This window comes from Mastigoproctus giganteus, chromosome 1 (assembly GCF_048544385.1).
Source record: "Mastigoproctus giganteus isolate SK-2022 chromosome 1, ASM4854438v1, whole genome shotgun sequence".
Taxonomy (NCBI): domain Eukaryota; kingdom Metazoa; phylum Arthropoda; class Arachnida; order Uropygi; family Thelyphonidae; genus Mastigoproctus; species Mastigoproctus giganteus.
Genome location: NC_143575.1, coordinates 207,308,140 through 207,321,057, shown reverse-complemented (window position 1 = coordinate 207,321,057; position 12,918 = coordinate 207,308,140). Strand labels below are relative to the sequence as shown.

The 12,918-nt window shown below is 35.0% G+C and overlaps 1 protein-coding gene across 1 annotated transcript in view; it reads left to right on the top strand.

The window, feature by feature from the left end:
• LOC150091477 (uncharacterized) overlaps nt 1-12,582 on the top strand; it is a 317,989-nt gene extending 305,407 nt beyond the window's left edge. Inside the window, exons 6-7 of the mRNA XM_090375829.1 lie at nt 6,400-6,544; nt 12,462-12,582. Coding sequence (XP_090231955.1) covers nt 6,400-6,544; nt 12,462-12,505 — 189 coding nt within the window. The 3' untranslated portion in view covers nt 12,506-12,582. The remainder of the gene's footprint in view (nt 1-6,399; nt 6,545-12,461) is intronic.
• Nucleotides 12,583-12,918: the final 336 nt, after the last annotated feature.

Genomic DNA, 12,918 nt, shown 5'->3' with positions numbered 1-12,918 from the left:
GAAAAATGCATTTCTCTTCTGAATGAAAAAATTAAGGCATTCAGCATTTCTCTCAAGAATCTTATTTCTATAGCCACCAGTGGTGCATCAGTTATGCATAAGGTGGCTAGAGGCATTCAAATCATTCATCAGTTATGCTTGGCACATGGTGTTCAATTGGCTGTCATAAAAATACTTTATAAAGAAATGCCAAATGTAAGAGATTCAAATGATTAAGAAGATGAGAACAAATGCGCTGAAGGATTTAGTTTGGTTGGTGTCAGCGAAGTGGATTCTACCAATTTGAAAAATATATACCATATGATACAGAGACGTGGGAACCCTTATTGCAAAAATTCAAAAGGTGGTAAAGTTATGTAGTAGATATGCAATAAAAAAAAAAATGATAGTATATTTCAGAAATAGATTAAAGAAGAGTTCAGCAAAGAACATGGTTTAATATTAGATTCTCCTACGCAATGTAACAGTATGCTGACAATGTTGGAGTGGTTCTTTGAACTGAAATGTTGTGTAAGAAAAAGTCTAATTGACTTGATATCGAACATTACATTTAGTGTTCCGGGGGGGGGGGGTCCTCGAAACAACCCTCTGGAACTGGTCAAATTATTCATTCTATGTATAGCAAATTGATGATAAAGTTATTATATATTTATGTAAAAATAATAAAGTTGAGGTGTTTTAAACATAAAACTTTGAATTTTCTTTTCAGAACCCCCCCCCCCCACACACACACACATACATATGCCTATATATAGGGGGTCTGCAAACTTTTTTTCAGATTTTTGAAGGGCTCCGTAGATCTCAGTAGTTTGGGAATCACTGGTTTAAACCAGGGGTTGGCAAACTACGGCCCGCGGGCCAAATCCATCCCCCTCTTTTTAATCCAGCCCGCAGGTTAATACAGTAAACCCCCGCTATTCGTGGGGGGTTATGTTCCTGAGAAATGCCGCGAATACTGAGTTATGGCTCTCTGGTAATAAAGGGGTTCCGTTCCAAAGTATGAAATATATAAGAAAAACTAGTCCAAAATTTTGTTTATGTATGCATTATATGTACCTTCATAATATGACTATGTGCATAGACAGTACATAGTGAAATGCAAGCATATGGCATCGAAATGAAAATAAGAAACAATTTAATATTAAATGTAATATTTATTAGAAATTTCAAACAAATCTTTCAAACCAGCGCCTTTGCTAGCTAAAAAACTTATCTTTTTTTTTTTTTTTTTTTTTTGATAGTTGTTGGCGCATCGGCTTCTGTGGCCATATTGCACCTCCCAAGGTTTTTGCAGTACTTTGATCCAAGCCCGAGGCGGGAATCGAACCCGCGACCTTTGGGTTGCCGGGCAGGTACTTTACCCACTCGGCTAGCCCGGTCGGCTAAAAAAAAAAAAAAAAAAACTTATCCCGCCAGTGCTATCACCAGTTTCGCTAAACTGTTCATAAAGGAGTTTTGCCTTTTCACGAGTGATGAGTAAACTTGATGGAATTTTATTTTGAGTTTGGTCTTCTATCCACAGATTTAAAGCCTTTTCCATTTTTTCTAATTTAACATCACGAGTTACAGAGCAAATTTTTGAAGCAATCAGCGCATTTTCATGGACACTCGGCGGATTTTTTCTTCCGATTTTTTGATTGATCGTACCGTTGACTCATTTAATGTTTTGCCACTGAGGAGACACTTTCACCATTAGAAATTTTGTCTAATAACTCAATTTTATTCGCTAATATCATCACCTTCTTTGATATTTTCACATTTCCCTTGTTATTCGTAGCCATATTTTTGTACGGGTTAGAAAGAACTTGTCCACAATAAAGTCACTTTCTTCCGTTAACACACTCGAAGTCTGTTTTACACTGCAAAATGGTAATTTATCACTTTTGTAAGCATATCAATTTATAAATTGATAAATTTATTCAATTTATAAGCATATAAATTAAAAACAAACAGCGAAACCTTCCATGGCAAGCGCATAACACATACTGAACAAGGATTAGCGAGAGACATCCACGCTCGCGATTTTTCACCCCCTCTCCCCCCACCTACTGAGTGCTGTTTTGACCGGGAAAGATAATTTTAGCCACGCCCATGTTTTTTATGGCGGAAAATGTTCACGGCGCTTTAAAATTCACATTTTTTTAGGTTTCATTTTATATTAAATCAGCCACCACGAATAGCGGGGGTTTACTGTATTGTTTTTTACCTGAAAAAAATTTAAAATAAATCAAATTACGTGCTGCAATAGCCGATTGTCGAGTTCAGAATAATGACCGCACGTGGCGCTACTGGCGTCGCATATTCGCATTCTGTCATCTACTGTAGAACAAGTGTTGCCAACATTTCTCTCAGTTTAGCTTTAGCGGTGCACGTGGTATCATCTGTCACGGTGCTCTGCAATCTTTTTTTTCCCTTTTATTTATTACCCACCGTTTTCATGTCACCCTCAAGACCAAATATGAAGAGAAAAGTGGACTTCAAATGTCGTGCTTTTAAAGCTGAATGGAGTGTGAATTATTTTGTCAGAGAAATAAATGACAAAGTATCATGTTTATTATGTAGTGACACAATAGCTGTGCGAAAAGAGTACAATATACGCCATCATTACCAAAGTAAGCACGCGGCACAATATTCAAAACTCACAGAAAATCAACGCAAGCTAAAATTGGAAAGTTTAAAACGTAATGCATCATCACAACGCAATTTATTCGTTAAAATAAAAAATGATAATGAAGCAGTAACTAAAGTAAGCTTACAAATAGCTCATTTATTGGCCAAGAAAGGGAAACCATTTACCAATGGTGAATTAATTAAATCATGTTTGCTTGTGGCAGCCGAAGAAATGTGTCCAGAGAAAATGGATTTGTTTCAATCTGTCAGTCTTTCGGCGAGAACAACTGTTAGAAGAATTGATGACAACGGGAGCCACATCAAGAGTCAATTGAAAGACAAGGTAAAAAATTTCAAGTGGTTTTCGTTGGCTCTTGATGAGTCTACAGACATTACTGATACTGCCCAATTGTTGCTGTTTATTCGATGAGTCAATACTGAGTTTGAGGTTACTGAAGAATTAGCTTCTATGAATAGTCTGGAACAACTACAGGCTAAGATATCTTCAGGGAAGTCGAGAAAACGCTAACACAGTACAGTTTGCAATGGAATCAGTTAAAATGTGTCACAACTGATGGTGGTAAAAATGTGTGGAACGGGGAAAGGATTAGTTGGACAAATTTTTAAGGCTTGTGAAGAAGCTAAATGTTCAAAACCTCTGGTAATTCGTTGTATTATTCACCAGCAGCCTCTTTGTGGGAAACACCTCAATCTGTCATGTGTTATTGAACCAGTTGTGTCAGCGGTTAACTTTATTCACTCTCATGGACTTAACCATCGTCAGTTTTGTGATTTTTTTATTAGAGATTGAAGCCGAATATCCTGATTTTCCCTACCGTACAGCAGTTTGATGGCTCAGCAATGGAAAAGTTTTATTGAGATTTTTTGAACTCAGAGAAGCAATAGAAATTTTTCTAAATGAGAAAAACTGCCCACAACCACTATTATCTAACAATGAATGGCTATGGAAATTAGCATTTGCTACAGACATCGTGGGATATCTTAACGAATTTAACTTAAAATTACAGGGGAAAACAGTGCTCATATATGAAACGTATTCTATTGTAAAGTCATATCGTCAAAAACTTGCATTGTTTGAAACACAAATCACATTAACCAAGTTTGACCATTTTCCATGCTGTAAAAAATTTCAAATATTAGCGAAATTCGCGGTGGATATATTTTGTGAACTTAAACTACAGTAACAACGGTGTTTTTTGGATCTTGATGCAAGTGCAAAAGACATTTCCATATTTCAAAATCCATTTGACTGTACAATTGACGAGCTTCGATCAGACCTTCAATTGGAAGTAATTGATCTGCAAAATGATGATATGGTAAAGGTTAGGTTTAAAGAAATGGATCTAACCCAATTCTATAAATATCTTTTGGAAGATAAATACGATCAATTAAAATCATATGCACGGGGATTTATATCTGTATTTGGGAGTACTTACCAATGTGAAAAGACATTTTCGAAAATGAAATATGTAAAATCACAATACAGATCATTATTAACGGATGACCATTTGCAAATAACTCTAATGATAGGAAGTACTAACTTCGAACTCCAGTATGATGAAATATTATCTCAGAAAAAAACAAAAATTTAACCAGTTCTATAATACGTTTATTAATGGCACTGGTGGCACCAGCTGTATGATATCTAAATTAGTGCACTATTAAAATTAATTAATAAAGAAGGTTTTCAGGAGTGTTGCTCATAAAGAAGTTATATTTTAGATAAAATAAGTGTGGGTGAGTGATAGGTTAAGATTTGGGACCTAAAGGTGGTTTTATTTTTCGGACTGAACTTTTTTAAAATGGTTATCATTATTATGTTCGGACATAGGAAAACATAGGAAATTTCAAGGTCATTGAATTTTTAAGGAACTATAATCAGTCACTGGGAATTCTTAGTAGAATAGTTGTGCTACCTGATAGCTTTGATGTAGAAGTTTTCAGGATACCAAATTGTATTTAAAAATACTCACGTGTTGCTGAGTTATACATTATTGATATTTTCAAGGTCACAGTAATTCTACCGAGTCAGCCATTTGTATGTTTCCAGGAGATAAAAGAACTACAGTGGTGACTAGAAATTCGGCATAAATTGTGTAAAATTATTAAATTTGTTACATCACGAGGAAGCTTCATCACTGAATATGAGCTACTCCATTTATATGGCTGCGGCAGATTTAGTAGATCGGCAGCTTAAATCCCAAGCCCGGATAAATGGTGAGGGTTGACGTCAGGAAGGGCATCCGGTCGTAAAAATTATGCCAGAACCAATAGATGTGTTCTGGTTAAGAAGTTAATCCAACTAGAGGAGAAGAAGAGGATGTAAAGTGTGAATTGGGAACATTGAATGCCAACCCCATATAACGTGGGAAAAAGCGAAGACAAAGAAGAAGATTTTGAACCTGTTTTTTTTTTTTGTTGCTCTATGAGTAGAATTACCCATGTAAATATCTTCGAGCTTGCTACCTGGCCCGCCGAGCCTAAAAATTTTACGATCTGGCCCTTTCCAAAAAAAAGTTTGCCAACCCCTTGTTTAAACAATCAAGCTACTAGTTCACTATCCTGTAGCTTTGTTTCAGTACATCATTGAGGAGTTTTTTTATTTGAGGTCTAATGAAAATTCTTTCTTTCAGTTTTGCATCTGTTAAATTAAGAAATCCTTCCCTTAGGTAGCAGAATCCACTTCCTTTTTTATCCACAGCCTTCAAATATCCTTCATTAATAGAAGCATTATATGTAAAGGTGGAAGAAAAAGAACATATTTTATGTTACTTCTTCCTGGTAAAAATTCCTCCCTTTTTTCCCACTGCTGCACAATATAATGTTTTTCTGTTGCACAACTGCCCCACAAACAGAATACAACAATATTTTTTGAAACCTCCCTGTAGACCAGTGAGTAATCTAATTACCTTAAGGCCACCACAAACATTCCAAGCAAAATCATAGTACTTTATTGCACTCAAGATCTTGGATGTACTTTTATGTTTTGTTCAAGCTAACAGCATAAAATAGAACTGATGGGAATGCATTTCCATTGTGCAGCAAAATTGCTTTAAACTTAATTTTGAGGCATCGATAGATATGTGCTATTCATTAGGATTGTGCTAAATGCCCAATTTGTTCAGAAGACTACTAACATCTTTTCAGAAACATATACCATCCTCCATAACAAAATATTTTGAAAACACTTTGTAATGTTTTTGATGTGCTGTTATTTTAGTTCCTGCTTCAAATAACTTCGACTGTTGTAAACTACACCATTGCCATCTATGTGTTATCTATGATATTTTTAAAATTTGGGCACCAAAAAAAAATTCTCCTGTGCAGATGGAGATTTTATCATTAAGAATGAAGCTAACAATTAAGAGAGAATTACCTCTTTACAAGTATATAAATCACTGGACAACTTGTAGGATAGAAGTAATTATAGGTTGCTGCATGTGGTATTGGGGTCAATTCAGTAAGGTCTAAGAGGTGATAACTGCGAGCACCTTACCTGTACTGGTTTTTTGTTCAGTCAGTATGTTACTTTCAGTTTCCCCAGTTTGAACTCCTGTGTCTGCATACAAGCTGTTTGGATTTTGCAGTGAAGTAATAATGTTCAATTAATATAGTTAATTGAAAGTATGAGGAAAAAAAAATTTTTTTTTTCTCATATTTTCTGATAAATAAATTGCATCAGCTGCTATGTTCCTTTCTGATTAGATTATTTTATGTGTAAACGGTTCATTTAACTTAATTTTTTTAAATTTTAATTTCATTTTTTAGCCTTTTTGTGATGGTTCTCATAAAGATGATCCAAACCAGTTGAAGCCAATTCATTTTACAGTACCCAAGAGTTCACGATACTTATTGTGTCGTTGTAAGCAAACAAATAATAGACCATATTGTGATATGACTCATGTAAAAACATGTAAGTATGTGTTCATTTTTTAAATTTTTTTGTAAGCATTATCACCAGAACTTCCATTTTATCCTACCTTTGTAGCTAGTACAGTTGTTATGATTGCTGACCTCCTAAACAATGCAAAAAAGCTTGGGTTCAAATCCCATTAAGATGAGAAGAATTTTTCTGGGTCATTTTTATGATGTGAGTGTGCATTTTACTCTCTAAAACTTGGATCTTCCGTCCATAAATGCTTATCTTTGACAACTCTCAGATTTCTAGACAAGATCACATATCTCTATTAGGGATTAACCCAGTGGTGTGCTAGTAAATTTTTAACTGGCTCGCTAAAAAAAAACAAGACCAAGAATATGTGTTTATATATTGTAAGTTTTACTGATTTACAACAATTAGGAATACAAAAATTTCAAACAATAATTTAGGAATACAAAAATTTCAAACAATAATTTAGGAATACAAAAATTTCAAACAATAATAAAATATTCATTTTTTTTTTTAAATTTTAGTTTTCATATAGACAAGTGATTCTCACAAAATGTTTTTGTTGACTTTTTCCAAGCTCTTGTATCCGTAACCAATCCATGGTTGTGATTTGACAAATGGAGTTACATCCCAATCCGCTAACTCTTTTTCCAATAAATTTATCTTTATTAAATCCGACATGTGATCTATTGTTAAACTATTTCTCATCCTCGTACATGCGAGGTGTAAGAGGGGGAGAAATAGTTTCACAATAGATAACATATTGGATTTAATGTACACCCTTGTACATTAAATCCAATATGTCATCTACTGTTAAACTCCTCATACAAACTATTTAATGTAAATAGCTGTACGATGGTGAGAAATGTTTGTTGGAAATAATATTCTTGTAAAATTACTAGTGGAGATAATACCTACACAGGCTGCCATGTAGGGAAGGGGCGGGGGAAAGGAAGCACAAAAGGTGCTGAAATAAGCGCTCCCCGGTTGGATTTTCCCTGTCACTATATACAACCTTATCATGCAAATGCCCACATGCTGCTAGCCATTGTGGATTGAAGTGCATGCTGCTCTACAGTTTATAGCCATTGTAGGTTTAACAATTGGCTTGCAAAATTCTTGAAAACTTAAAACAACCGGCTCGTGCGAGCTGGCTCCAGCACACCACTGGATTAACCTGACTTGACATAAGCTTATCTTGACATCTCTCTCAACATAAGCAGATCATAAATATTGCCTCCTCTACATCTAAAAAACTGGGTGTCTCTTTTCGTTCTCAGTATTACTTTTCTTCTAAACAGCTACTCACTCTGTACAAATCTCAAATCTGTACTACCATGAAATATCGTTCCCACATCTGGGGCAGTGCCCCCATAACCTTTCTCTCTTATGCGTCTCGACTCTGTTCAAAAGTGGCAGTTTGGTTAATTAATGATCCATCTCTTATAGTCTCTCCACTCTCTTTCTCATAGATTTTCTGTTTCTACTGCATGCCCTTTTTATATTGTAGATACTTCAGTGGGCACTTCTTCTGAATTGGCTTCTCTAATTCCCCTCTCTTTGTCCCCCCCCCCCTCTCTCTCTCTCTCTCTCTCTCTCTCTCTCTCTCTTCCTTCCAAACCAGTCCGAACACATGCCATAACCAGTCAAGTCAGCATCCTTTTACTGTTCAACTTCAAACTCGCAGAACAATTTTTTCATTTTCCTTGTTTCAACTTCTGTTTTCTGGAACAATCTCCCTTCACATGTATTTCCTGAAAATTGCAAATTACAGAAATTCAAGTCTAATGTCAACAAGTATCTTCTTTCATTTTCTCAACCTTCAACCCATGCGTGGTACTAAGTGCTGTAAGTTCTAATACCTTTTGAGTTTGCAGTTTCCAAAAAAAAAAAAAAAAAAAAATCAGCGATATCTTTCTGATTTTTCAGCACCTGGTCTGGCTTCAGTGCAAAATTGCTGTTTGAGGATTGATAACAATTTTATGACTCACATTGTACTGTATTTGCAAAAGAATATTTGTTCAACAAGCAGTAGTTCCACCAGACTGGCTATAGTATTAGTTTCTTACTGTACGTAATTATCATCTCCATTCTTTTTTTTTTTTTTTTTTTTTTTTTTGGATCCTATAGACCTATTTTTATTTCTTTTCCTTTTACAAATGTGATAGATAAATTGCTTCCATCTGCATTATTGAATCATATTTTTGTTTATTGGATCCCTTAAATACCATGGCATTCCCAATATATTTGTACAAATTTGTTATTTCAGCTTGTATCTTCTGTTTGCATTGCATTGAATGGTAAACACAATTGTTATGTATTTTTAGACATAACATTGTGGCCAAGTTTATTTTGGTATTTATTCTCCTCTTCTTTATTCTTTGGAATTTTTATTGCCTGTTTTGGGGTCCTCTTCTTTGGAACTTTTTAATAGTTAATTTTTTATACAGGAATATTTCTTGTCTTCAGTTCAAACTCTCAGTCTTCCTCAGGGAAGATTGAGAGTTTTTAACTGCCCTTTTGTTTCTGTGTACTTTATTTACTGTATTTCTGCATTATACCCTTGGTTTGGTTTCATTTATATATGCAGATATCTATCTGCTATTACTCGCCTACCTGTTCACAATTTGAATTAATATTCTTTTTTTTTTAGTTCAGAATCTTCTAGCCTGATTTTTTGATTGTGCAGTCTATTTTAATCTTACAGTCAATCCTATTAAGAATGAATATGTTCCCTCTCTTTTTTTTTTTTTTTTTTTTTTGTAGCTCTGTTAGTTTTTCAGGGATTCTTTGTCTGATTGTGTTTCCTTGGATTCCTCCATTAAATGTTTTGGTATGCATTTGGATGCTAAAATCCAAATATACCTAAAAGCTAATGCTAAATAGCCCAGATAGAATGTGTTCAACACATTCTATCTGGGCCTGAGTGCAGAAAGATATGTGCCAGATGGATTCTCAGGAGGCTTGCAGAAGAAATGAAAAAACAAAAGGGAAAGTTTGTCAATGCTTTTGACAGATTAAATTTAATTTGTCAAAAATTATTGACAAAATTCTCCAATTTAAATGCAGAAAGGATGAATTTTTAAATGTTTTTGTTACCAGAGATAAATTTGAATTCACCATTATTGTCTAGAAAATAAGAGTGTCTGGAGACTGGCACAAAGGATGTAGAAACTTGCCTCCAAGGTTACAACAGTGTGTAGTTTTGGCTGCTAGTTGGGCCACTCTCCTGAGCTGGGTAATCTGGGATGCAGTGCTGCTGTTCTGGACACCTGGGCTAATATTGGGAGAAAACCCTTGGCAGCTTGTGCATTGGTGGTCTACTGACTTAACTGGATCTTTTGGGATATTATGGAGCTAGAAAGCCTGTGTATATTTAGAAAATTATTAGATAAATACTTTTACTCTTTTCACTCTAATCCTGACATAAAAAAATATGCCGTCAAATGAAGCTCTTATTGGTCAGATTTCAAAATACCACCCTTATTTTTTAGAAACTAATCAATGAGAGCTTGGCTCAATGACATATATTTGTTTATGTCAGGATTAAAGTTAGAGTGAATATTTATTTAAGTATAGGTGAAATAAATAAAAACAATGGTGAGGCATATGTGAATTATAGCTTTACAGAATAATGATTTTTTATAACTATTATATTGATCAGCTGGTTATACTTATTATTACTGTTTTATTATTGTTATTATTAACTAATTATACTTATTATACTGATTATACAGCAGATAAAGGAACTGCTAGGTGGCAGTGATCACAGTGCACTGATGTGGGATTTACTCAAAGATGTAACTATCATCAGGTGTAAAGGGAAAGATTTTTTGCTTTCGTAAAGGTGACTACAGTGGTCTCAGACAATTTTAAATTCTATACAGTGGGACTAACTGATGATGCTACCAACAGAAAATTCTAAATGGGAAGCATTCAAGAAATTAATCTTGGAAGCTACTAGGCTTTTCATACCAACTAAGAAATACTGTTCAAGGTTTAGGCCTAAATGGATGTCAGAACTAATAAAACTCATGGCAGAGAAAAAAATGCATGGGACACTTATAAATTTTCAGGCGACACAGATGCCCATGGTAGATATAATATAGTCAAATGACAAAGGGGGTTAGGCAAGCAAAGGCAGATTACGAGAAATCTTTGGCAAAGTATGCAAAGAAAAACAGTCAAGATTTCTTTACTTATGTAAACTCTAGAAGGAAGGGGATGAATCATATTGGTCCACTTGATATTGATGGTTTGATTGTTGATGATTCTGCTCAGGTAGCTGACAAACTGAATGAGTATTTCGCTTCTAAATTCACATATGAGGAGTTATTCAGGGAGGGGAATGCCAGATGTTTATCAAACTCTGGCAGGAAGCTAAATGATTTTGTAATAACTGAGAGCAAAGTTGAGGAGAAATTGCTGAAGTTAAACATAAGGAAGGCATCTGGGGTGGATGGGATTTATCCAGTTACATTAAAGGACACAGCAAAGGAAGTAAGCAAATTCTTAGCCATAATTATGACAGCATCCTTGGACTTTGAGGAAGTCCCCATGGACTGGAGATGTGCAAATATATCTCTAATTCACAAAGGGGGATCAAAGGGTGACACGAGTAATTACAGACCTGTTAGTTTAACTTCTGTTCCAGGGAAAATAATGGAGTCACTGGTTAAAGAAGCACTGCAGGATCATCTAACAAGATTGCAGTTATAATTCAGACAGAGCATGGGTTTGTTAAGCGAAAGTCTTGTCTTATCAGTTGATTGGATACTATGATGTGGTCACAAAGAAACTGGATGCAAAAAAAGAATTTTGATATCATATACTTGGATTTTAGGAAAGCTTTTGATAATCAATGGACACTGTTCTTCGTGGACTAATGTTATTAGTGGAGTTTCCCAGCAGTCCTTGTTGAGCCCATTGTTGTTTTGTATATTTATCAGTGATATTGATGAAGGTACATCAGGCTTAATGTTGAAATTTGCAGATGATATAAAGGTTAGCAGGGTTGTTAGTGACAGTAAGGATGGTACACTAATGCAACATGATCTAGAAAATTTGGGAAGATTGGCTGAGAAGTGGCAACTGAAGTTTAACACTGACAAATGCAAATTACTGCATATGGGTAGCAGTAACCCAGAGTGTACCAACTGTATGGTACACTCAGGGTAGTGGAGAATGAAAAAGGTCTGGGGGTAATTGTGCAGTCAGATATGAAATTTACTGAGCAATGCAGACTAGGCTTCCAAAGCAGATCATGGGGTCTTGTCAATGATATATAGGAATTTTGCTAACAGGGATAAGGAGATGATTAACCCCTTGTATAAGGCAATGGTCAGACCACACCTTGAGTACTGGATGCAGGTCTGGCGGCCTCATTTTAGGAAGGATGTAGAGCTGCTGGAACAAGTACAGAGAAAGGCAATGAGATTGGTGAGGGGAACAAAGAAGTGCTCTTAACAAGAAAGGCGTCAGTTGTGCAAATTGCAGCGTCCGGAGACTAGGTATGTGCAAGGTGATCTGATTGAGGTGTATAAGGCCTTGAATGGTTTGAGCAAACTCAATTCTGATGTGATTTTCCTCTTGCTCAGATTTCGCACCTGAGGGGGCATAAATTCCAATTGAGGAAAGACAGTTGTAGAATATATGTGCGGAAATTTGCCTTTAGCCAGCGGGTGGTTGATTGCTGGAATAAACTTCCATCTGCCATTGTGGATGTTGACAGCTTAAATAAATTCAAGGCTGAACTAGAGAAACTTTTGGAGTGAATGTATGGGTGAAACGGGAAGGTAACCTCCCTTTGGCTGTTGCAAAATAATCTTACATTCTTACATCATACGTGTCTACTAATGCTCATACTTAAATTTATTTTAATTAATGTATTTACTAATGTTTAAAATTTATGAATAACTTGCTTCATTTTTTCAATTTTCAGTTATACCAGAAAGCCTCAGAAAAACGTTTAATATCAAGCTGTAAATAAAGATATTTTGTTTAACAGTTTGTTAATCAATTGTAACAGACATGTAGAAGGTATTATTACTAATAGGTATCTGTTATTGTTGTAGATTGTTATTAAAAGTTAAAATTTTCCTTTCTGATTATGACATGTATAGAAATTATTGTTACAAATAGTTATCTGTTATTGTTATAGATTATTATGAAAAATTGAAGTATTCTATTTTTATTTTCTAAGGTCATTTGTGTTCATTATTTTAATCTTTCCTTTTCAAATTGTTACCTCGGGCAAGTTAGATGCCATCTGTTAGCTGTGTGGGTACACACAAGAGCATTATGAAAGTGTACTCATAAAGATGAAAAAAAATCTGATGTAGTTTGAATTTTTACATTTCAAAATATTGTATTTCAAATCATTGTTAAACAGATACATA